Source organism: Hemitrygon akajei, chromosome 11 (genome assembly GCF_048418815.1).
Source record: "Hemitrygon akajei chromosome 11, sHemAka1.3, whole genome shotgun sequence".
Lineage (NCBI taxonomy): Eukaryota > Metazoa > Chordata > Chondrichthyes > Myliobatiformes > Dasyatidae > Hemitrygon > Hemitrygon akajei.
The window spans coordinates 40,979,376-41,005,701 of NC_133134.1; the positions used below are offsets into that span (position 1 = coordinate 40,979,376).

Consider the following 26,326-nt stretch of genomic DNA (forward strand, 5'->3'; position numbering starts at 1 on the left):
GTCCCCTTACATTTAAAAGGTGTGAAACATACCTGTCATACATGTGCTTGAGAGGTGAACCCTGTGTACATGCATATGGATATTCGATGATATGGTAAAAATTCTGTGTGGGTTTCCAATGAATTCTTTTATTTAAGACTTTAAACTGCACTTGTCTGGGCAAATTCATCTCCAGTTGTATAACTTGAACTGCAGATGGACAGTATATTATCTAAATATTAAATGTCTAAACTCTTGAAATGGCAAGGAGACTGGGATAGCTTTCAGCTAAGAAAATATTAAACATAGTCAACAACCTTTGGTTGAAATGGCCATAGTTTCTTCATCACTCAGGGATTTTATACTTGTAAAGTTGAACAGCAGATTCAATATGAGAAATGGAAAACTTATTATGCCAAGCAGACTGGAAAACCCTTCCAGCTTTTTCCACCACTACTGGTACTGTCAGTTACATCAGCTGCCCAGGCTGGGAACCCGGTGATGGTCTTATATACTTATACCACAAACTGCCTCCTGCTTTTTTATTTTAATTAACTCCTTTTAGAAGTTGTGAAAATGTCACCACACTTAGCCGCAGCTCTTGATATAAAGAAGCTCGCTTAGAAACTTGATATTTTAATTCTATATGTGGAATTGTGCATTGACCAATAAGGTTGTTCTTAGCGACTCACAAATCTAAACTAAAACACTTCATTCCCTCCACTCGTTTTGGTCAGATTCCGTTGACTGGTATCTATGACTCACTTGAAATGTTGCATGGGTACATCTGCCTCTCAAGTCAGGACACTTGCAGATCTATAGAAAACTGTGAGAATCTGCCAAGATCTGGTGCCAATATCGCACTGTCCCTCTTAAAGTCATGGGGCTCTAAGCATTTAAGCACCACATCACCCACCCATCCATCACTTACACTCTAATCCGTGGCTTTATTTTCGGAGTACTCTCCTGGTCAAGTCACCACCTTCCAACTGATAAAAATTGCCACTTAGAATGTCTTACTGCCCATATTCTATATCACAAGTCCCACATAAACATCATGTCAATCTGTGATGACTATGTTGATGTTTGTTCCTAAATGTAAATTCAAAATGCAGAGTTATGTATTTGAATAATCTCATAGCTTTGCCTATCCCTTTATCAGTAATGTCCTCAACCTACAGCTTTATATCGCCCCCCCCCCCCCCCGGAACCTTTTCCCCTCTGCAGAGCCCTTGCTGGTCCCCTTCATTCCCCTCATAACTGATAGTCCTTCAACTATGCTCTGAGAACACATCTGTATAGCCTTCTACTCTCAACAACCTTCTTCAAAATCTTTCTTAAAGCTCTAGCGTGTGACCAAGCATTAGGGCATTTCTCTTAATCTTTCCTCTATTGGCTCAATGGCCATTTAGTCTGCTCACATCTCTGTGGATACTTGGGGATTATTTTTCATAGGTGCTAGAAACGTCAGATGAGAAAACAGAGAAATGCCATAACTGGTGAGGTTGAAGTAGGATTGTCAGAAATAAGCAAACAAGCAGCACTATGTTCCACTGAATTTAAAGCAGCTTAACTATTCTACTAACAATGCTAAGTCCCATTTTCACACATGCCTCCTCCCATCATCAACTAATAAGCATAACCTTTTAATGCTTTCTCTCAAATGGACTCATCTTAAATGTACCAACAGTGTATCCCATGTTCAGAGTTTCAGTATCAATCATACCTTCATACCTGTTTTTCAAGAGTTAATTGTAATACCAGGACCTAGCCATTATCACTAATGCCCAACATGATGGGCCTATTTATTCCCTTCTCCTTCCTCAGCAATGTCACTTTGCAGGTGCCACTTGTGGTTGCCATTGCTTTAGCACACTCAGTTTGAGGTTTATAATTTGAGAAATCAGAGACCCCTGCATTCAATGCAAGAATTTCTCCAAAAATGGCCCCCGGCAAAAGGCTCTGAAACCACAATCAGATCACCAGGGTGCGTCTGCACACAGCCTCTTGCTGGATCCATTTTTAGTGCCTGGAAGCCACAGTCACAAAACCACAAATACCATTTTATAAACAATCTGTTTGATTCCTTTAAGAACTGATGGATTATGGTGAGCATCAGACAAATATTGTTTCTTTAAAAACAAAAGCATTTAACAGACGGTGCACAGTACGCATCTGTCATTACCAGAAAAGGAATAACCCCTTTTAGACAGTTCAGAGTCCATTAAAGATCACCCACCTCTCTCCAGCCAGCTTCCCCCCTACCCTCTCCCACAAATTCTCTACATATTCAAAAATTGTAGCTTTCACCCATGGGTAGATCAGCAGCAAGTTATTGAGCTGTACGGGGTGAGATGGTCCAAAATTTAATCTTTGCTTGACATTGAAGTGACGGCAACATGATACAATAGTCATCAGGACAGATCGGTTAGACATCTGTCTCCTGCCTTTTGTAATTCTGGATGCATGAAGCTACATCATCAAGGACTCTGTATCATCGGAAGAGTCATTGTCTCCAGACAAAAGTGCTGATACCTTGGGTTTTCACAATCTTCATTGCTTCTATGAATGTAACTTGTTTTATTTGTCATCACCAGTGCCATATAAAAGCACTGTAACTTCACTGAGCTCCATTTATACTCGCTCATCCTTAGAACAACTATAAAAGGAGGAATGGGAGGATCTTAATTGGAGATATGCCTGCCAGAGATGGGACCTCACTATCACATGTGCAACTCAGAGTAATTTACAGTCGTCAATCTACCAACCAGCTGGGAGGAAAGCGGACTATGAGTACTTTGAGTCCAGGTCACTGGGGCAGTAGCTTTATCTGCTGCACAATTACACCACCTCATTGTATATTTGGGTTCATGAAGAATCAGTGACCTAATTCATTAAACCATATGATCCCAAATCTGTGCTGAGCCAGATGATCTCAGCCAAGTATTGGTTTTAGTACCTTTGGAATTTAGAATGTACCTTATCAGGGGACTTTCCTAGGTTATTGAAATGCCTGCTCGAATAGGGTACTGTGGTTACACCACAGTTTTCAAGCAATTTTATGTTTTTTTAAAGCAAGGCCAAGCATATTTTAAAGTTGGCTGAAAACCACCAGAGGAAGAAATCAAAAAAATTGGTAATAAGATTGAAAATGCAAAATAATTTTAACCTTGTTACAAAATAGTTGAATATTGCTGTTTTAAGTCATGTTTTAAAAATACATGCTTAAAACAGAAACTTCTGAACATATGTTCTTGAAATCCACAATTTCCATTGTACCACCAGTTCCTGCCCTGCTTTAATTGGAATTCTCTCCCTGAACCTCTTCCTGTCCTAATATTAGGATCAACATCAATTTTTCCCTGATAGTTCTCCTAAGAGGCACCGTTGAAACATTCTGCTATGTGAAATGTGCCAGGTTAATGTAAAGTGCCTGGATAATGAGATCTGAGGATACTGACAATCTACTGCTGAAGTTTAAACAGAAGGTAACAATTTATAAAGAAGGATTTGGACCGTATGATTGGGGATAACCAAATTTCAATATATTTTACAGGAGTTTCTATTATCCTCTACGTAATTATTGAAAATTTAACACATCAGATATTCGACACATCAAACTGCTGTCGGCAAACATTTAAAACCTGACATATTGACATGAAGACCATTCCACCCCTCCGTGTTGCTTGCATTCTTCAGTGAGAACTTGTCAGAGGCAAACTGTCCAGAGCATAGAAGCTGACTTGTTAATCCAAAAACACAGGATACCTGGCAGATTTATCCACTAGCCACGGGTGACTGAGCTCTTCAGCTTATGAAAGCCCATCCCTTTGTACCCTAATGCCAAAGTTTCACTATGTTTAAAGACAGTAGGGGTTTCCAGCAACCTGGATAAACCAGTACCTTTCAAACACTGGGGAATTAAACTGGGAAGAGGCGATGGGAATGTTTTTTAAGCATCGAACAGCAGAAGTCCCTGTGCTTACAAGAAAGATGTAAGCAATCATATGCATATATCATTGGAACATTCTAAATGTTGTGCTATATTTGTCTTCTCAATTTCCAGAACTCTTGCCTCTGATTGTAGGTTCATGTCCAGAGGCCTGATGCAGAGTGGGATGGACACTCCAGTGTGGTACTGAGGGAGCACCACAATGCTGAAAGTTCCATCTTTCGGATGAGACATTGCCTGCCATTAAGTAAAAACTGGAACTGCAAGAAACGCCAACAAGTCAGGAAGCAAGTGGGGAAAGAAACAGAGTCACTATCTCAGTTCAATTACCTTTCAGAACCTGATTTGGATAAAAAGCCTCCAAACTGATTAAGTCAGTTTTTCTCTCCATCGGCGCTACTGTACAATCATATGGTCTTTTACATCCAATTTGCAATGTCTACAGTTCTTCACTTTTGAGCTTGCCTGACACTTAATTAGATGTAAAGGATACTGTGACGTTATTTTGAAGTGGACTATAGAGCTCTTCTAGGATACCTGGCCAACAGTCAACCTTCAGTCAAGATTAGTAGCCATCTAGTTACCATCACAATGCCACAGGTGGGAGTTTACAGTGAGCAAATTAGCTGCCATAATTTCTACTTTGTAACTCTGCCTACACATCAAACATACTTCTTTGGCTGATCAACACTTTGGAACTTTTTGAGGTCATGGAAAGTAGTACAGAAATGTAACAATATCTGACTTGGAGTCTTTTCCTTTCAACATGTAATAAGAACACATTAGTGGCAGCTTTCTACTAAAATCCATCTTCAATTTGACCAAGAAGTCCTCCTCTTTATCCCACAGAATCCTCGCACACTTGGTTTTTAGTGCTGCTTTAAAATTCTCAACTTTCGATTGAAATGTTTGGCATGTGCATCGCATTCACTTGAAAGAATTTGTATTGAAACCGTATAATCGGCCAGCATTTAACCTTTTGCCTTTGTCAAGTTTAGGTTTCAATGAAAAAAAAGTTCTGGGGCTAAAGGTTTAAAGGCACGCCTGCACAAAGCTGGACCTCTGATTCAGTAAATTTGAACAACATGTTGAAACTCTCTCAGGTCCGGGACATGTTAAAAAAAAGTTCTTGGGCAGTGCAACAGCTATGTCCCACCAGCATTCTTCTTAGCAACTTCACATTAGCAGAGAATTTGGAGCAAAAGGGCAGCACTTAACTTTTCTACATCAACCGACTAAATTTATTAAATTACACTGAAATTACAACATAGAAACAGGCCATTTGGCCCCCAGTGGTATGTTCCAATGTGTACTCCACACTTGCTTTCTCCCATCATAGTTTCTCTGACCCTACCTTCTATTCCTTTGTCTGGAATTTCATTCCCCCTTTACACTTGCTTTGTCCTTTCTTCCCATTCTATTGCAAATGATTTAAATTAGCTTGGAGATTCATGCAAGGTGTATCTTTTGTCACACAATGACCAACAATTTTCTAGAAAATTAGTGGTTCATGTGGAACCATCATAGTCACTTAAAATACTCAGTTTTCTTTGACTACTGAGCTCAAACTGGAATTCAATGCAGATATTTCATTATTAAATGTCTCGTTATCCTTTAAAATATGTTTCTTTATGTCACTATGTAAATCAAAACAGATATATAGAACTTTTTTCCTGGACCCCTTTCATAGTCAGTACAACAGCTGAACGCAACCTGCTCCCTGGGTTTTCTGGCTGTGTTAGTCGCAATATGAGGATGGGATAAAGTGGTTTCACTACCATTTAGGCCAGTGGGGAGAATACCAATCACCCCCAGTGATCCTCACTCATCACACATAGGTGAGTGTAGGGCAGCAAGAATACACTGTTTGCAGTGGCCAGCCAGCCAAATTTCCACATGAAAAGCAGTGACTTAGCCAAATTACAGGAAGAATGGGGCATTAATGTGTGTCTATGAGGATTGGGATAATGGGTTAATGAGGCTTAATACCCCAGCCAAATTTCCGATGACTCTTTAGAAAATAAAGGCATGGATATCAAAAATTATATTAATTCTGACTCACATACACCAGTGAAAATCTGTTAATTCTACATATGCATATGTAAAAAGAAGTAAGATATTATAAGCATTAAAACCTCACATTTTGTAAGGCCTGTCATTATTGTTCAATTTTCCTTTATTCTAAGCTTTGGGACTTCAGAAACCATGGAAAATAAAGCTCGAACAAGTACTTTCTTCAAATGATAGCTGTAATGGTGTTGAATATTAAAAGTCTAACTAACAAACTTCTTAAGGTCAAAGGATATGTTTTTTACAGGCCTCTCTGAATTAAATATCAGTAGGCAGGATAGAGAAGTGGGAAGGTATAAAGAAACCATCTTGTAAAGTTCAATATTGTTACAGATCGTAAGACATTCACTATCTTGCATGATCCAAATTCCAGCTGAAACATAATTTGGTAATTGATGCCATGTTAAAAAGTCAAAGATTCCTTCACTAAGGGGATAAAGGTCACAGCTTTCATTAGAATAACAGATACAGATTTATTACCTGCAGATGAATTGCGAAATAAATCATCGTTACCTCTTGTTAAGACACAACACCTTTATTTTTTGGGGGGTAACTCATAAATCTGTATTAGGGTATGGCAGCCAATTATTTTTGCAATCGAATACTCAATCCATTACTGATTAAATCAAGAATTTGGACTACAGTGTACTAAATATATTGGCAGGTAAACAGATAAAAACAAGCATCAGTAAGCATCACCGTGCACAGAATTTGAGATTAGCTTCTGTGCGCGAGTAGCTTGTGTATTTTTTTCCATTAGCACGTTTGTCAATTTCTCAGTTAATAAACTGAAAGGCTATAAATATATTGCACTGTTTTCTGTGCTGCCCAGCTAGTTGATCTCTGTATATCAACTTAACAATACGTGGGCACTGTAGTACTTTACCCATATCCATTCAAGGACAAAGTGATTAGTTAAGTATCTATTTCGATCTTAATGCTGTTCCCTTCTTGCCAATGTACTACATGACACACTACAGCATAGCTCAAGCCAAGCCAAAAGCCCAAAAATAAGTCATAAATGATTATTTAAGTCACAAAATATCATATTTCACATTATTTCACTTCAACTATTATTCTTTAAGGCTCCATAAATGGTGATGGTATCATTTTAAAGCCATTATGTGCATTTTTTTAAAAATTTGCACTCTTTCTTGAAATGGTCAAACCATTATACAGTATATCGTATGTACTAAATTTTACAAAGCAGAATTTAAGCAGGGCACAATTCAACTGAACAGATTTTTAAAAGCATATCATTCGAGGTGAAACAAAACACCTCCAGTGCTCAAAAGATTAAAATCATTCAGGAATATTCTTCCTCTAAATAGCCTATGTTTGGGGTTCTTTTTAAGAAAATAGATGCAGACACATGCCCGGAAACAAAGACACATTTAGTCACGTAAATACAGACACACAAACACTTCTGTCCTCTAGTTGCTTTATAATGTTAACATTAAGACTGACTTGCATAATCTTGTACATGACTAGTGATGAGAAACAGATTCAGCCTCTGCACAATGTAAGGGACCATTCATTGGAGTTAGTGCAGGCATTAAAAACATTATGCATCTCGTGCTGTTGTGCATTATGCAATCTCCCAAGGGTTACAGAAAATCCAAGATGAGGCGATTAAACCTTTGCCAAGAAAAAGATTGCCTTTTAAAGCTATAACATAACACAAACACCATAAAGGAGCTGAAGTCCCTGTCAAGGCTGAAAAGGGACAGAATTCACAATTTCACAAACATGCAGATAGAACTGATAAATGATCATACACAATCTGGGCAGCACCAAGAACCAAAGCAATTAATACTCAGCTAGTTTTTTTTTCCAACCTCTTGTCAAAACATACCCAAGTAGTCTTCAGCAGCTAGCAAATAAAAAAAGCATTTAAAATCATTTTATATATGTTCTGACTAACTTTCCATTTCATTTTCTAAGAAAAAGTCTTTAGCTTACTTGCCTTTAAATGGAAACAAATTGGAAGACAGGTCCTACAATAAGTGCACACAATTTATTATGGCTTTTTGATTGTGTAAAAGGATTTCTAGGCTGCGTTCATAGTGTTTGAAGACAGCAGATCCTATCTGTTCACAGCCTCAACTGCAGCAATAATTTTGCCTTTTAAGCTACTTTGGGGACCATCAAAGTGTCATTTCACACATGTGAGTCACCATTCTGGATTTGTACACATTTCAATATTAATCCCAAAAGAAATGAGATGATCACACCCACAGACATAAAATTGCATGGTGCTAACAGCAAAAAAAAATTAAATTGTGAGGCCTTGATGATTTTGAAGAAAATATTCCATTACGTGCATTTGTTTTAATGTTTAAAAATACAGTTATTAAATTAGAAAATAAAAAGAGCTCCTCCGGTGCTGAATTGCTTATTATCAGCATTAAAGGAGTTAATGCATCTGCTGTCATGATCAACCAGAAAAGGCAGGACTTCTAACCGGTTTCTCCTTCAAATTTTGCACATGGCTTACAGCACAGAAAACCATGTAAAACCTCCTCTGTAGATAAAATTGGTCCGTTTTTAAAGAACCTTTTTATTAATATTTCTTGATGAGAATATGAACAGCTTCTTTGAGCTATCAAAAGGTATAAAGTAAAACTATATAAGACGAGGATTCAGGAAGTCGATACAGTTTTACTTAAGCAAGGTGGTTGGAAGCTGGACCCTCAAGGTTCATATTATTGGTTTAGCATAGATCATCATCCATGTGATGAAAGGAAACCAGTCAGATCTAATTAGTGAAGTAAATTATTCCAAATATTGCATTTGTCAATACATCTACTCCTAACCAATTAAATACAATTATCAATATATTCAGATCTTCTCAATACTTGTGACTGTAAAGCTAGTAAAAATAGATCTAGACTTAGTTATTCTCGTAACACTGCTAGCTTTCCTAGGCAGTTCCTTTTTTTTGGTCTTGTTTCAGAGGTTTATAAATATATCTACTTTTTGTATCTATCAGATAGTGATATAAAATATCTGATAAAATGAATAATCTCTAGCAGGCAACATTAGAAAGAAATAACATAGAAACCAGTTTCATTGTCACCCATGACCAAGGAGTTTTTTTTTGGAGGCTATGATTGCTTTTGTGTCATGGGGTGTTAGAGAGATGTCACAGACACTTGGTGCTGACAGACACACCCTACTAACTGTTAATAAAACACATCAGTCTTCACTTTCAAGCTACCCTCTTCTAGAAAGGATCCACAAGCCTAAAGGCTTTTACAGCGATAGCTCCCTAGATACCAATTATACCATTACCAAGGTAACCTCTAATTTGGGCTGAGACAGAAATATTTAGGGCCTATTGAAGCAGTTTTCTTAACCATGATTTTTACCATGATTGCAATATTTATCACTGATAATCTTCAACGATGTTTTTAAATTTGCACTGCTTCCAAACCACCAGCCAAACCCCGACCATGCAACACCTGGAACTAGGAGACCAGGAAACTCTTTGTTCCCCTCTAAGTACGCCCTATCCTCATTTGGAAATTCAACACCACCTATTTCTTGCCACTGGTCAATCCTCATAGTCTTTTCCTAAGATCACTGCCTGCAGCACCATGGGAGAATTGTGGGAGCAATGCAGGGACTCACGACCATCTTTTCAGGGACAACTAGAGGTACCCTTACCTTGAAAACTGATTCTTAAACATCCAGATATTTTTATTACCAATGTAGGCATCAAAAATGTAACCATAATGTTAATTGCCCTTATGTTAGAAAAATTTAATGTGCATCAAAATAAAAGTGACAGTATCAGTTAAGAACCTAGCCCAGCCTGATTCTCATCAGCACCTAAAGCAGACTGCTGTGAGGATCCCAGTGGGAGATCACCCCAGATGCAATGTAACTCCAACCCACTAAAGATTACCTAACCATCCCTTTGGGCAATTTTTCTGCTGCCTTCTAAAAGGTAGATTTTTGTGCGTACAAAGCAACATTATAAAGTAGCTGGGTAGGGTGAAGGGTTTTGAATACAGATAAATATATGACCCACCAAATTAACTCCTGCGTACATTCTAAGATCGATATGAACAATAACTGGATGTAAGTAACTAGGTAGCTAGATAAGTAACATTGCTTTGACTGTCCCTTCCCAAAAAAAATTTACAAATATTACGAATATGGAATTTGAATTCGGAAGCATTCCAGGTAGTTGGTAGTTAGCAATGATCAGCTCAACCTCAGTAGAATCTCCAGCACATTAAACTTTAAGACATTCTGCTGATTTTAGCTCAAGCTGTGAAGATAACACATTAAAAATAAAAAAAACCTCATCCAACGTGTCTCCTAATGACTTACTTCTAAATGACTATGATGTCCCCAGGAAGAGTTTTCATTAAGTTTGGTGCAGAATGGATAAAACTTCCAGGACCAATACTGTGCTAGTGAAGATGGGCAGAGATAGACATATAATGCATTGATTCCTAATTAATCTGGGTTGATGGCTAAAATGAGTAGGAATCTATATTAGTGGACCTTATACCATGGAGCTCATCGGATAAAAAATGAACGCTCCTCCACTTAAATGACTCACCACATTCAAAGTGACAGGGAGAGGGGGCTGTCTATCACCCACTCCCAAAGCAATACAGCAAAGGAGTGTAGCAATTTGCTGATTCCTAGCAAATGAAAGGCAAAAGAAAGAACAGTCGGCGTTTCTGCCTTTCCAAGTTATGGATTGGCACGCATTTCAAACAGATTTATGCATTATTCAGTCTTTCCTCCCTCTTATGTAACTCTAGGCAAAAGAGCAGAGTTGGTTTGTGGAGGTGGGGGGCTGTTAAATGGGGCGAACAGAAAGACTTAAAGAAATAGCAACTAGAGATCTGAGCACAGGGGACTTTGGACTGTAATTAAGTGATGGGCTGTCCTGTTGAAATCTGTCTTCTGTCTCCTTAAAAGCAAGCCTGGACCAAGGGGAGTGCTGCTAGCACTCAGCCAGACTCAAGTCACTTCAGCTGATAGCACAAAAACCTAGAGTAGGCTGCTGAGGAGGTGGCTCCATGGTGGAGACTCCCAGAAAGATGTTACAAAATCATTTAATTCCTGCCTGTCATTGCTAATTTATGTAAACAAAATGTATAAATTTCCACTGCTGGCAAAATGCTTTAGAATATGTATCTAGATATTCTAAGGTCTACATACATCAGTACAATGAATGTTTCTATGATTGTGTTCTGAGCAGGTCTGTTCCTTAGTTCCACACAAGCAAGCGGATGAAAGAGAACGGGAACACTTTGCTCAACAATATGGCACCTTAAGCAAAAGCTATTCAACAAAGATACAGTGTTCTGACTTTGGAATGTTGTATGCACCCCATGGTAGGCAACTGATGACTGGATTAAAAATACACACTTAGAACGGTACAGAGGTGTACCTGCAGGGCAATTGCAGTGTTGTGTTGTGCTTGGGCATCTCCAATATGGTGTTTTTCACTACCTTAAGCACCCTGGTCTCTGCACATCTGTATCCTTCTCGGTCACACCGCCATCCCCTCCCCTCAGCATTCAAATACACACACCCCTTACTTAGTTGCCCTCAGTTACCCAAACACACGCAACTACCTTTCTTGGTCCCCACCCCAATCCCTCCCGCAAAGGCTTTAGTTATTCTACCGTTCTTGGTTTTAAAAAAAACTATGTAAATTTGTCATGGCCATTTCGGTGTTAAACCATTGCAGCTTTTTTTTTGAAAATGCAACGTGCAAAAGAAGATTAAAGCAAAAAAAAAGAGCAGAGAACTTAGTCTCTCCCATCTGTGCAAGTCGGTGTGGGCGATTACACATACGTTTTGTTTATAGGGCTCTAGAGATGTCGCTTCCCTAGATTAAAATTACAATATCGCCAATTTGATCATTAAAAATTGCTCTTCTGCCCAGACATGCTTCCACATAATCCATTATGTCTGTAGGGCAAATCTCAGCAACAATCTTCTTAATAATGAAGCATCCAATATGAAACTAAACACGTAATTTTGTTTGCATTTAAATAAGCTGTTTAACTAACTGTTCTTATAAACTCAAAGATTTAAGTGTATCCGCCAAAATGGGGCGAATCCAACGGAAAAAAAGACGCAAATGTCTCAAAAAGGGTGATAGAAGCTAAGTATTAAATATATATTAAGAGCAAACGCACAGTCTGCAAATAACCAAAAGGCCATCACTGCAAAACACCTTAGGTAACTACGTATGCTGCCTTAATTAAAGTTGTGGGTACCCAACGTAAATGACACTAATGCACTAAGATACTGTCAACCACGTCTTTACTGCTCGCAGTACAGGCAGCCTGTATTAACTTACTTGCAGCATGGTGAAGTGAGTCAGTGCTCCGCATCTTACTGAAACAGACATTGCCTTTTAAGTCAATACAAAGATTATTAATATCTGATGAAGTGCAGGAAAGTTTGCCAAGTTTGGACTTGGCATCCGAAAATGTAGAATCTCCCCTCCCAAAATGTTTCAGTGCTGTGTTTAAAATGGAACCTCCCTTTAGCCCTGATCAAGGGAACAACTTCCATTAAAATTGAAACAGGCAAGCCCCACCCTCTGACAAATCACACTTCTCTGAGGCACCCCGTTCACGGAAGCTCAAGCGTATAGGGGAATGGGTTCGCTTCACGTTGAAACCTTCACAACCTTTGGTTAATCAACAATGACATCGCGAAAGGGTCGCACAAAAAGTCGCCTTTGTTTCGAGCGGTGGCTTGGGTTTATTTTGACTTTAAAAGGCACGTGTTACTTATTATAATTCCGAACAGACATACAAGGCTTCTGAGTAGTGGCGTTTCGCAAGCAATTCTCCAAATGTGGAAAGAAGTTCAGTTTACATTTAATCCAAGCCAATGACACTTCCTCTCCCTTTTTTGTTAACAGATCCCTATTTGATGCACTTTTGCATCGCCAGATCGCCCGAGAGCACAAACAGCATTCCCTCTGGCTCTGAGAAGATGGATAAATTACATTGCTTCTTATTTTTTAACACGTCCGAACAAAATTCTTCATTATTGACATGGGTCTCCCAATGTTCTTCCAATTCGCACTCTACTAATATCAGCATGAAATGCACGACTGTGTTCTTCACTGTAAATTGTGTATAACTATTTAACAGGACATTCAATTCCTCTTCTCCTGGCACCTTGCATTAATGGGTAGAACAGTACAAAACTTGGCTTATCCACGCGCCATAATCGAGAACAGTGAAGCAGTGTCCTAATAAAGCGGGAAGGAGACAAGGAAAGCTGTGACTTCTTCGCCATATTTTTCCATTCAGACTAACAAGAGATCCTTAGACCAGTCCAGCGTATATAGCTGCTTCAATGTGCTACACTCGTGTTTTACAAGAGCAGATATTCAGATGTTAGTTTTTAGTCTGAGTATTATTGTCCGAGCAAATAAGTTTGTTCAGGAAGATAGTCTGTAAGGAAATCGTTTAAGAGTTTGGAGAGGGATTTCCAGGGCCAAAAGTTGGGCCCATAAATCGGGTATTGACATCGGAGGATTGTGAACACGAGTAAATTCGCTTGATTTGTGGACTCTCTCACCCGCTCACCCCCCCCCCCCTTTTTGCGCCTGAGTCCCGCCGTCTACACAGATACAATGATGGAGGCATTCTTCTTAATCTAGAATGCGACCGAAAATCGGAAACTCCCAGACATGGTGCCCTTGCAAAGTTAAGACTTGACCGCTGATTGGGGGCACATAAAAAACTGCCATGATGCAACTTGTACAATAAAACCCGAGCTTCATGCCCAGGTACAAATAAAGGAGGGGTGGGGGGGGGGGCGGTAATGTGCTAGTGCTATTTTCCCGTATCAACGCCTGCCAAATAATTATCCGGGAACTAAGCGCAGGCCCGCTTAGATCTTCCAAATGAATAGCAATTTTGCAAATGTTGCAGAATAGACGGGTAAGATTCATTCCATGCCTCCTTCTCATGTAGTCACCACTGCGCTGAGACTATATTCTGGACTCTTGGTAATCGCTTCAAACCACAACTCGTTGAGAAATTGCCAGTAATAATTGCCCCATATTCTTAAGGAAATTAGAGCTAAATCTATTTGTGTTTGGGGGTTGGGGCGGAGGAAATAGCGGTGTTAACCTGGAAAGACTGCATGTGAAAATCGACAAAACTGCAGCAAATGCTCAAGCGACCAGAACATTTTTGCCCGAATATTTTAAAGAACTGCGTCTCCCATCCCTGACACAGCCCAGAAGGGGGTTTGTTCTCCAATCCTCCCAGATTCGGCTCTTGCAAAGACCCACTCTACAAAACTGAGAAGTTCTGTAACATTTTCCCTTAAATATTTCCACGATTCCCCGTTGGAAGTTGCTGTTGGTTCAGCTCTCAGCATCTTTCCAGACGCTGCAGTCCAGATCAGCACGTCTCTCTTTTTGTTGTAAAATGTACAAAACCCTCCATTTGGTGAGAGGAGATTAAACATTAAAAGCCTGGATAAAATAAACACTGAGTTTTCCTCCTGGATCTTGGAACTCTATTATCACCTTCCACATAATTATTTTAACATACAAACGCGTTTTCTGGCTTTTAAAACCCCCAAGTTTGGAACCACCTCATTGTTGATTCAAATCGATTTCAACTGGGTGTTGTTGTCTTGCACTGGATTCTACCTTCATCGCGAATTCTCTATCCTGTGTTGGCATAATCAAAAAAAAACGCGTAGCCTTTTTTTAAAATGTCCCTTAACGCGAATCTGTGAAAGTAATTTGCATTTTGGAGCTTCTTGGGTTTCTCTGGCACAATGCTTCAAACTTATGCGCAGTGACCTATTTGCTTACTCCACCGTATAAGTAGCCCAGTGCAAGGATTGGCCGATGGAAATATCCAGGACGACACTGACGCGAAACTGACAGAGGCACTCCGCTACAAATGTGGCACGTTGCCAATTATTTTCAATGGTTGTAAACTGTGCTTTAGGAGAATAAAATCTTCAATTATACATTCCCTCTCAGCTTCAAAGTGCCTAGCTAATCTGCTGCAATCGGTGTACCTGAAATTGCCAGTGAGTTTAGCGAATACCAGACACATCTGAGGACAAATAATACTTCGAGATTATAGTCCAACCGCAGTTTATTTAAAATGGAGTAACCCCTGCTCTTTCTTCCCAACTCCTTGCCACATCTAAACAATTTCGGCGAGGAGTGGGTTATAAGCTGCCAAACGATTTTAAAAAACAGAACGTGGAATGTGTGCGTTTTCTCCAGCTGCCCCGGTTTCCACTCACAGACCAAAGGCGTACCGGTTAGTAGGTAAATTGATCATTGTAAAGTGTCCCGTGATTAGGCCAGGGTTAAATTGGAGTTGCTGGGCGGCAACTGGAAGGGGCGGCAATTGGAAGGGCCGGGATAGCTTCAGCGGCGCATCTTAACATATTGTTTTAAAAACAAAAGGAAAAACAGTGCTCCACACCCACCCTCAGTGCGATTCAGATGCTGCCAGACTTGTGGAGCATTTTCCGTTTTAATTATGAGAGATGGAACGAGCCTGCACATCAGTGATAAATCAGTAAGGCAGAGCCCGTTCAAAATGGGAACACATCTATTTACTGAGCATGTGTATATCAGTTGTATAAACTGAAAATTCAGTGCAAGCAAATAAAATGTAAATGCAGTTTCCTTAAAAGACCTGGTATCTTCGTGCGTGGGTGTACCAGTGCGTGCGGGAAGTGGACCTGAAGACTATTTAGAAACTGGTATTGTGGTACTGAATGTCAGACAGCATCCACGGGGAGAAAAGCCCAGAATGACCTTCCATATTTTTTCTTCTTCCACTTGCGCCTGACTCACTGTGTTTCCAGTGTGTTTTCCCCCCCTATTTTTGAGATCCAGTGTCCTCATTTTTTTTTGTTTCTGCTTTTGGATTGCAACGCCGAACACCAGGATTAATTTCTGCGGGAGTTGAGGCTGCCTGGTGTTTCAGATGCCTTTAGGTTGAAGCGCTTGAAACCAGGTCGCTTTTATCCTTCGCTCAGCCCCAATCAGTGGAGTGCTGATCGAGTTCTGCCCCCTGTCCAGAGATCGGTATTCCTCCGAGATCTCTTCAAATCCCGCTCGCCTTCACGGTGAGACCTGTCTGCACATTGCTCATGCAACACTTACAAAATCTGCAGTTCGGCCCGACTAGTCTGTACTGGCTGTTGCCACACTACCTCACCCTGTCAGTAGTTACCTTATATTCTTTCCAGCCATTGAATACATGCATTTTAATGTACTCGTGAGACTGGAACAGCCTTTGAAATATTTATCTAAAAATGTGTTGGGCAGATGCTTTGATGTTCATAGAGTTTGGCAGCCTCAAGAACAGGACTTTGTATCCTACCAGTATGATTTCTGATTGCAGAAGAGGTGGGATAATGAATGAAACATATCTCTTCCACTTCCTGGATTAAAACACTGACTACTCTTCAGGGTTAAACCAGCGCTGGGCAAATTCCATTTTTTTGAAATGGTTGGGACATAATTTACGATAATCTCATTCATCTATCATGCCAATCTTCCGCCTAAGAAACTCTTTTTTTAATTCTGGGCACTTGATCAGTCGGTGCTAAGTTCAGGCTAGTGATCAGAGACTGGGCCACGCTGTCTTGTGTCCCAATAAATCACAGAGAAAATAAGGCGCAGTCTTTGTTTTCAGTGTGGGGGAACAAAACTAAATCAGAGCAAACTAAGAGGTGATACTGGCAATATGCCTTGGCTCAACCAGGTGGATGAGTCATTCAAATCCTCTTCTTTCTGCAGACGAAAACCTCGACCCCAGATTTGCAATGCTCTTAAAGAATCCTCCGCCTGGCCGACAAGGGTTAAAATAGATCTCTGGGGTCCTTCTTGGCATTCGGATCCACTTTTGCCTAGGGAACCAGAGAGATGATTTTACTTGACTCCAGCACCCTCGTTGACCAAACGGCACATCCTTAAAAACGCCAGAAGAAGACCGTGCATTAAACCTCCTCGTTCCTAATTACGGTAAAATGTATTAAAGGTACAGAACCGGTCCATGCAGTCACGGCTGGTATCGCAGTTCGAACCTTTAAATCCAGAACTGATGAGAATTTGATCTTGTTAAAAGGGCAGGGAACTAAAAAGAGGAACCCGCTGTTTAATTTTTAAAACGTCTAGAGCTCATTGCCGAGAAATAAGACACGAAAAAAGAATACAGTGCCTTCAGACACCGGGAATTGCAACGCATTGACTTTGCAGCGCTCTCTATTAATATAGTAATGACATGCTAGATAGGTTGATTCGGTTACCAGCTTATATGAACTTACAGTATTGCAGACTAAAAGCGCAGTTTAGGAAAGCGAGGTTCAGTTTTAGTATTGTACTTTCCAAGGTCAGAGGCGAGGCCCAGGGGTGCATGTCCGCTAAAGGCTTCCTTCAAGCGCTGAAATGTCCTACCAGAAGTTTTAAGCTTTAAAAACTCTTTTTAAAAATAGAATTTTTCTGGCAATAGTAAGATTGCCAACACATCTACAAAAAGCCATTCCCAGTCTAAACAGTCTGCTAGAATGTTTGACATTACCCTACCCCCCCCTTCATCTCACAGAAATTAGTTACACAGATTTTAATGTATTGAGCTCTGAGCTCACAGCATATATGTCTTTAATTATTTACCATTTTTCCATTTCTACCTTTTGCATGTGCTACAAGAGAATTATGACTCGGAGCTACCTATTCCAACTCTGATGTCGCCTAAAATAAATTTGACCAAGTATTCTTAATTTTGGTGCACAGCCACCTTCCAATGGTAAAGTCATCGAAGTCCTTAACCTAAATCTGAAACCACTCTCCATAATTTAATATTTTAAAACTCATTAAGATAAATGCGGTGGGACATAATGACAGTGAAACCTGCCGCTCCGAGTAATTATTAAACTGAAAACTTAAGTCACTTGCATTTAGCTGGAATTTTTTTTTAAACCGTCGAAATTAACATTTCCTATGAGACAGTCGGACCATTTCATATTACACCAAAAAAAACAATATTAACACTATGACTGCCAGGTGCATTATCTGAGGTGAATTTGTGCAGATTCAGATTAATCTTTAAATCATCATGCATATGCCTCACATCTCAGCTTGCCCGAGTGAAATTTTTAAGTCCCCTTATAAGTCTCAGTATCGCCGAAGAGCCTGTCAAACGCTTAAATAGCTCGGTAGTCTTACTTTCTCGCAGCCCCGTGTACCACCCAGGGAAGTCCCAAGTAGCTGTGCACCCAATAGAATATTTTTTTAGCTGTAATCGTCGTGATGTTTCAGCGCTGGTTATACGTGTACATGAACTAAATCCTCATTCCTTCCAGAGTACAGCAGACGCTGATAAAGTGAACTTTCTGCTGTTTGCAGAATGGTTAAGGGAGCACACTCGCTTACGCGTGCACACACACACACACACACACACACACACAACAGGGAAGCTGAGAAACCAGGAGAATCGGGGGAACTGAACTATTTGCTAAATGGTCAGTGGGTTTGAAAAGGAGACAGCTGCTTCAGAATATGAACAGTTAACCAGTCACACAGCAGCGAAGTTCTGATTGTAAACAGCTAACAATACAGACCTTAGTAACTGTTGAAATGAAGGACCGCACTTAAATGTAATGCAGTTTTTAGGTGAACGCGTGGTAGCTTTTTGGACTTCAGAGAATCACCACAGCCTACAAATCATTTTGCCATGTTAGCCAGACATACTTATACCAATAAATGAATGTAATTTCACAAATGTCATGGTTGGCGATTTCTGCTCGCTGCTCCACCGGCCTTTTTTTCACACAAAGGTGCACTTTCAATCTGCGCAATTCTAATCATCCCTAACAAGCGTGAATGTCAGACAATTTGCATGCTTGAGGGAAAAAGTAGTCAGTGAGGCGCAGCTTCCTCGAGAAACATTTACAATTCATTTAACCAGTTGGCATGGACTCTTAACAACACCTTCAAAGCACCCCCCCCCCACACACACACACACACACACACCACCACCACCACCACCACCACCACCACCCATCACCTTTCATCTTACGTCGCAATGTCAAGATTTCCGTCGGTTTATGTTTGACGGTTTTTTGGGATGCCACGGCGTTTTGCTGTATGTTACCAGGTATAAACTTTCTAAACTAAATAAATCAATTGAAAATTGTCAATATGTGATAGGTCACAAACTCTGAACAGAATTCCTGTCCCTGTAAACAATAGCCTAAAGTTTCCATCTAAAATATCTTTCTAACGAAGCGATAAAATCCACCGGCAGGAATGTTGTATGCATTTATTTCTGAGGATTTACATACCAAAGGAACCTATTTAAGGAGAATTAGAACTACGCCATCGGACAAAGGTGTGAATATTTGTTCGAATTCTCCATAAAAATAGTTGTTTGTACTTTAATCAGATTGGAAATTCCTAGCCATCCAGATTACATTCAATGTTTCTGCAACCTCCTCTCTCTATATGTTTATATCTTCAACCTGGATTCGTCCATGACATTTGCTCTCTGCTTTGAACCGCCCTGTATTTTTAAGAGTACCTAAACGCTAAATTGGCTCGTACTGAAAGCTCTGAAAAGGACGTGTATCAACCCCAGAAACAAATTCTCAAATGTTTTTCTTCCGAAACACAGTCTTAGGGTAGTTTACATAGCAGAACCAGGGAGCATGTTTACCGTTTCTGAAGAGGTAAAATTTAAAAACAGAAAACCAAATCCGTCCCAGCGAAGCTATAACCTCAGCCCCCAGATGTAATGTTTTTGATAGTATGCATTGTCTCCCTTCTAAAATGCTAACTTAAATGGATTTGAAATTTAGGCATCTAGTTACACAACACACATACGTACGCGCGTATATATGTAATGTATATACTCGAACATTTTCCAACGGCATCGCTCGATTTCATTAAAGCTTAGCACGCCAACAAAATGACCACAAGTAACCACGGTGTTCTCGGTTAGCGCTACGCAACAGTAAGCTCCAAGCGAGCGGCCGTTCCTTCGTTGTATTCTACACAGTTGTGTGGTTTTTTTTTGTAAACACTTGAGATTCCGCAGACGCTGAAAATCCAGAGCAACACACACTAAATGCTAGAGGAACTCAGCGATCATGCCGCATCTATGGAAATGAATAAACAGTCGACTTTTCGGGCCGAGACCCTTTTAATACCCGACCTGCTGAGTTCCTCCAGCGTTTTGTGATTGCTTCTTGTCTGCCTATCCTGTGCTGATTCCAAGCACAAGAGAAAAAATCCACCAACTCACGAGAAGAAAAACCATTTCGAATGCGCTTAACACTTAGAAAAGGGGAAACTACTTAGGAACACCTGATTGCAGTCAATGAGATCTGGATAGGGGACTTTTGACCCGAACTATTATTATAAAGAACTATATCCATAATGTGCTGGCATAATTTACGCATTAAATCGGTGCATCACATCATTTGATTTAAAAAAGGAAGTTTACAGAACTTTTACGCAAACTTTTTCTACCCTTGTAATCTCCCACACAGTTCCGTTCTCCCCTCGTCAATAAAAAGACTCCCGTCTACTGGGCAAATCCTCGTGGTTTTGAAAAATCATTGTTTTTTTTCCCTCTTAGAAAATACAAAGCACAATTCCTTCAGGTCTAAGGCGGCTCAGACATAACACAGATTCACCTTTTCAAAGCACACAAAAACCACATTGAGAATTGTTGGAGGAGAAGGCTCCACTTACCCGAATGCCCGTGGACCGAAACCGGCGAGGAGAGGTACTTCCCCGGGGGAAGGTGAGACCCGAGCGCTGAGCTGAGGTGGCCGGCTGAGGAGACGATCCTTCCGCTTGCAGCGCCGACTCTATGCGGCTCCATGCTCAGGCCGGTGAGCAGAGGAGACGGGACGTGTACTGTTCGGTGATGGCCGAAATCTCTCCCATCCATAATAATTCAACGCGATTCCTATCAACTCTGCTTTCGGAACAAATCCCTCTTGTTTAATTCAGGATACTAGATAGTCCCAAGATTTACAACCCTATTATCAGGTTTCCTTTGAGCCATTCTGAACCGCATCTGTGGAGAAAAGCACTACTTTAGTATGTTCAATGCAAGTTAAAATATTAAATCCACGTTTCAGACGCATCTTCTTACAATAACTCAAATGAATCGGAAAATGTGGCTTTTATTGGCATAAAAAAAAACAGAGAAAATTACATGTGTGTTTCAAGTTACACTCAAAACCTTTCCTCTTCAAGGATCGGCGTCATTTACAGATCATGCTTCGTCGCTATTAAATAGATTTCTAATATATGCTGGAGCTCGGACGATACAGTTTACATCTTGCACCGAGAGTTCTGCTGCTCTGTCGCTCAGTTCAAATTCTGCCTGATATTTCATGTGAGCATTGCTAATGCAGGACAGCGAATACCCCACACAACTAGATATCGCTTTTGGTACGATTCATAATTATGCCACCGCCACCGTGCATTCGACAGCAGAAAGCAGGCAAAAAGAATTTTTACTAAAACTGCCGATTAGCAAGTATATTGTTGGTACGTACTTCTTTAAAAACTGCCTAGAGCAGCGGGTGATTATGAAACAAAACCAGCAACCGCATTGCTTCTTAAAATTATAGATGATAACCCCTGAAACCAATAGCTTTTTAAAACATAACACTAAAAGATAGTCTTTTAAGATGTTTAAAGCATTTGTGCATATTCAGGCTCAATAATTCAAATGAAATGCATAAAGTAGGCAATCCAGAAGTGCTGATAGAATGCGAGCTTATTTTTGCTCTACTACTGCAACCCTGATACGGGAGTAAAGTTCCCTCCACCTTCGTTGTCTAATTAAACAAATTCTAAGTTCCATTCAATGCAATCGACAGATTCCTTTCCTTAACACTCGTTCTATCACTGTGATTTTTTGCAGTTTCTAAAATCCCAAGTTCATTCCCACCAGTCACTGTTCTTTCGTAAGACGCGATGCTGAAACAAGCCGAAACCAGCAAATATAGAACGCAAAGACTCCTTAAACTCAGCAGTTGGGCGTTTTGAGACATCTACTGCAAGGGCAGCTCACATTAATAACATCTCCAGATAGAGTGGAAGATTTTTTCTCTCTCTCTCTCTGTCGAGAACTTTTCGCTACATTTGCCAACCTAATCCTTTAGGAGCTTTGTTTCCGTATCCAGGCTTTGGCCAATGTTTCGTGAGATGGTTTAAATCTTGATTTTAATTAAAAACAGGCATTTGTTCAAAAGAGTACAATGAATTGCAATCCCTGTCTCCCGTGGAACATAAAAAAAACTAATTCTGTTTTTTAGGGAAAAAGGCTTAATATACGTGTAAATATGGTTATTTTCACTTAACTTTTTAGCAATAAAATGAAAATTGATCTTTTTTAAGCGGATAGCAGTGAACGTCTTGCTCTTACAGAAAATCCGGTCTAACTTCAGTAGAGACTTAGACAGCCCACTCGACAACAGTAAAATATATAAGAAACAATCCCACCTCTATTCCAGTAACGTCTAGTGTTCTGGAGAATCTCACTTCCCAGTCCAAACTTGTGCGAATACGCCCAGAATAAATGTTTTTCACGGTTTGCGCGCCTTCCCATTACTTCACGTCTTACAAGCACGGTTGATTACCCTGTACAATAGTTAAAGAGTACGTTAGATGTGAAACTTTACTCACGTTTATGGACGATTCAGACAGCTAAGTAGGTTTTCCCCCCAGTTTATTTTAATCCAAGATAGAGGTGAACGCAAATTCTGGAATCGCCATACAGAAAACAAAATACAAAAACCTCTTTCAACTCTAGCCAGTCTTCCAAACTCTCTTTTTGCAATGAAGCACACATTGTTTCACCATCGCCTGCCTCCTGTCAATCACACCGTGTCAATAACTCTACGATTGGCTGAAGAAGCTGCCAATCAATCAATGTAAACACGCCTCTGATTGGCCCGGGGCCAACTCACCCTCGCGACGTCCCTGAAAAACCAATTAGAGAGCACGGGAGGTTTCAAGGCGATCCTTTGTACGGCATTGAACGATCACAATAGTACTCAGTATAGTACGGTTTCGAGGTTGCCCATTCTCTCGTGAATGATCAAAATAGTAATAAGAATCTGGCGAGGAGTTTCAAGTTCCCCAACTACTCAGCCTCGCCGTGTTGTCTCATGTTTTTTTCAGGCGGTTTCAAGTTCCTCAAGTTCCCTAACACAAGGAAAGGGACTAAAATAGTAATGAGCTCCCCGAGCGCCAGGGGAACAACCGTCTGAATGTTTGGAAGAGCTCATCTGAATATCTCCCAGGCACAATCGCGCCTCGAATGAAAGAAAAGCAACTTCTGAAGGACTCATCAGCGTTGTGTTTGTCTCAAATTGGCGACAGGATCGAGATAGAAAGCGAGAGAGGGAGAGACGCCCAGAGAGGGGGAGGGGAGGGGCAATTAATGCGGATTGACTGATGGCAGCAGCAGAATGCAGAAGATTGTGAATGATCAATGGAGCAGTAATGACTGACAGCTTCCTTCCAATTTATTTTCCCCCTTCCTTTCTGTTCTAATAGAAAAAAAACGCTGCTATATTTTAAAATGTAGAAAATCAATGTATTGCATCCCATCATGTTATAATTAAATGCAATGCTTGGTCCGTGGATTCTTTGTGTACCAAGGAATCTTAAGACAACTGATTACATTTAGCACGGCGTGTATTTTTCCCCTGGTTTTGTTCAGTGTGTGACTCAATGTTTAATATACTGGGATGCAACAGAAGCTGTAATGTGATTAGGTATGTATAACAATAAATCATCCGGTTAATAACGAGTTGTAGATATCCATGTGTCTTTGTGTGTTGGTGGTGGTCATGATTGGATCGACAAACGGGATTGCAATTTATTTTTTTAATTTTCTGTTCAATAATCGAGATACGGCTGTCTATATGATGCTTTAATTGATCTTTTAAGTGCGTCATGTGTGTGTGGATGACAAATTGAACCGCGGCTGTGCGATTTCACGTTTTTAATACATATAAAATAATACTCTCGGTCAGTTGGGAGCCATGTTTGAGGAATGGGTAATGAAGGGCGAACAGCAGCCTGCAAGGTTACCCGGCTATATTTATTGTGCTGTGTTTTCTATACAGTGATTTGGTTGAGAGTTCGACCTTGAGTTGAAGGCTTTTTTAATACTTGTTAAACGAAGCCCCAGTAAATAGCACTGCTTACGTGACAAACGTTCGGTGGCGAGTTACAGTTTGCTGGCAAATGTATTCTCTGCTTGTCTGGCAGACACATTAATAACACGTGGCAGGGTGCTGGAGTTAGAAAGATATGCGGCGATTGCAAAAGTGAAAAAAGCTCCCTCTTCCCGCTTTCTACAATGTTCATTTCTATTTCTCACTGTTCCACGCTCTACAAATAACTCACGTTTAATTATTTTTAACAGAAAATTAAACCCTACAGGCAAATACAAAGTCGTTGCTTGGCCAAGATTGCAGATAGAACAAAATTGTTAGAGGGTGGAAAGTGCTGGAATCCAGGGTGGGCCGGCAGTCGAAATTCTCTCCCTCTGCCCCCATCCCCCCCCACCCCAGGACCTAGAAAAAGCTGTTAGGAGGATTAACGCAATTGAATCAATATTTGGAAGAGCAGCTGAGGCGGCGAGAGGAAGGGCCCCATTTCGAGTTTTTTTTTACAGCGCCTTGAGGGTTTTTACAAAGGGGGAATGCGGATACTTTGCCAAACGAACTGATGCGACTTTCTCTGCTCGCAATATACCACCGCCTTCCCTCGCCCCGTCTCCAAACAGATAAATCGCTCTAAAACTGTACCGGGTGACCTGAAAGAGAAAACTCAGAGGGACTTAGGTCTTTGCCATTCCTTTGCCCCCAAATGTCTCAAACGGACATTTGTAATCGGGCTGAAATGGGACGTCTTGGTTCTAATATGAAATGCTTAGCATTCAGATTTTAATTAGTTGGGGTAAATTCTTTGCGGATTGGGTATAAGCTGTACATTTTACAACTGGGTCTTGTTCTTTTGAGTCATAAATGCTGGCTGGAGTGGCTCTCACAGCTTGATGTGAAAAGGTCACTCTCAGAAAACAAATGTGTATTATGGTCCAGAAAAGGAGTGCAAGGTCATTTTGAAGTTTTTATTCCATCCAGACCAAGTTCTGCCGTGGTTGAAACTATCAGAGGAACGCAATTACTGACAGTCCTCGTATAGATCTTGAGTTAGCTGATGAATTTTTAAACGCCAACAAAAAAAAATTGCATAGCTTATAATAACAGCATTGGCAACTTTAGCAAACCTTTACCTGATGCGAGGGTGATTTAAAAATAAACACAGATTCCGGTATTTTCCTTTTTAAGAAGTAAAACATTGATTCTCAGACTTGAGCAACGCCAGTGTCCTTGGCGCCAGTAAGTCAGAAATAAAAATAAGTCATAAATAAAAATATGTACCTAATACTTTCGATTAAGCTGATATGGCCGTGTCGCTTCAAATGCCCTGTGTAAACAGCACTACTGACTCCCGAGTTATTGCCCGCAAGGTCTGAACCTCAAACCAATATATTGTTTGATTCGAATCGTTGATGCTTGCTATAAAACATCGTGGGGGAAAATGGCATTAATTTAGAGAAGGTGAGCTTGATACCACCGTATATGTTGTTCCAGAAGGTTGGAAATGGATGTAATAAAACGTTCAAAGTTTAAAGTCTATTTTAAAGACTGTCGCCTACCTGGCATGCTACTTTAGGTCCCTATATGTCAATCAACATAGTTTTTGATAATCCAACTATAGTATGTTCTGATTTCTCTGCTGTTCCTATAGCATAAGTCCTGTGAGGCATTCTGATATTAATTTTAAAGTCTTATAATTATGATCCACAATGGACAGTGAAATGCCGTTCTCAGTCAGAGCTGGATTCCCAATCCCAATTCCCAGCACATACATTTCAGCTTTTAAAGCGCGACTGTCAGTTTTCTGAAGAACTTTGTTGGTTTATTGATGAACATGTCGGTTCAGCTTCTGATTTGAGCAGCTGAAAACTGAGTTCACAAGAGTAAAATTCTCCCCGAACTTTGCAGCAAAATTTAATCTGTTTGTGTAATTTGTACGAATGGAGGTTGGGGTATGTGTATTCAGTAACCTTGGGCCGCAATCGATAATGTCTACTTTGCACCGTTTATATTTGCCAGGGTAAACGTAATATGTTCTCCCTGTGTGCGAGTGTGTGCATGCTCATTGATTTAAATCAGTTAATTTCCCCGGATATTTGCATTGCAAACAGTTCTTCACCAAGCTCGAGA

At 40.3% G+C, this 26,326-nt stretch overlaps 1 protein-coding gene across 12 annotated transcripts in view; it reads right to left on the minus strand.

Annotated features, from left to right (window-relative positions):
* The window catches only part of tnrc18 (trinucleotide repeat containing 18), a 173,339-nt gene that overhangs the window by 135,855 nt on the left and 11,158 nt on the right, over nt 1–26,326 (minus strand). For 6 of the 12 annotated variants that reach the window (XM_073060690.1, XM_073060686.1, XM_073060688.1 and 3 more), the window contains exons 1-2: nt 22,704–22,889; nt 20,751–21,081 (exon numbers count right to left, since the gene is read on the minus strand). In XM_073060690.1, coding sequence (XP_072916791.1) covers nt 20,751–20,952 — 202 coding nt within the window. In that variant the 5' untranslated portion in view covers nt 20,953–21,081; nt 22,704–22,889. Of the gene's footprint in view, nt 1–20,750; nt 21,082–21,222; nt 21,242–21,966; nt 21,988–22,379; nt 22,453–22,520; nt 22,659–22,703; nt 22,890–22,987; nt 23,123–26,326 lie in introns of those variants that run through there. The other 6 variants (XM_073060681.1, XM_073060679.1, XM_073060680.1 and 3 more) reach the window with 6 other exon arrangements.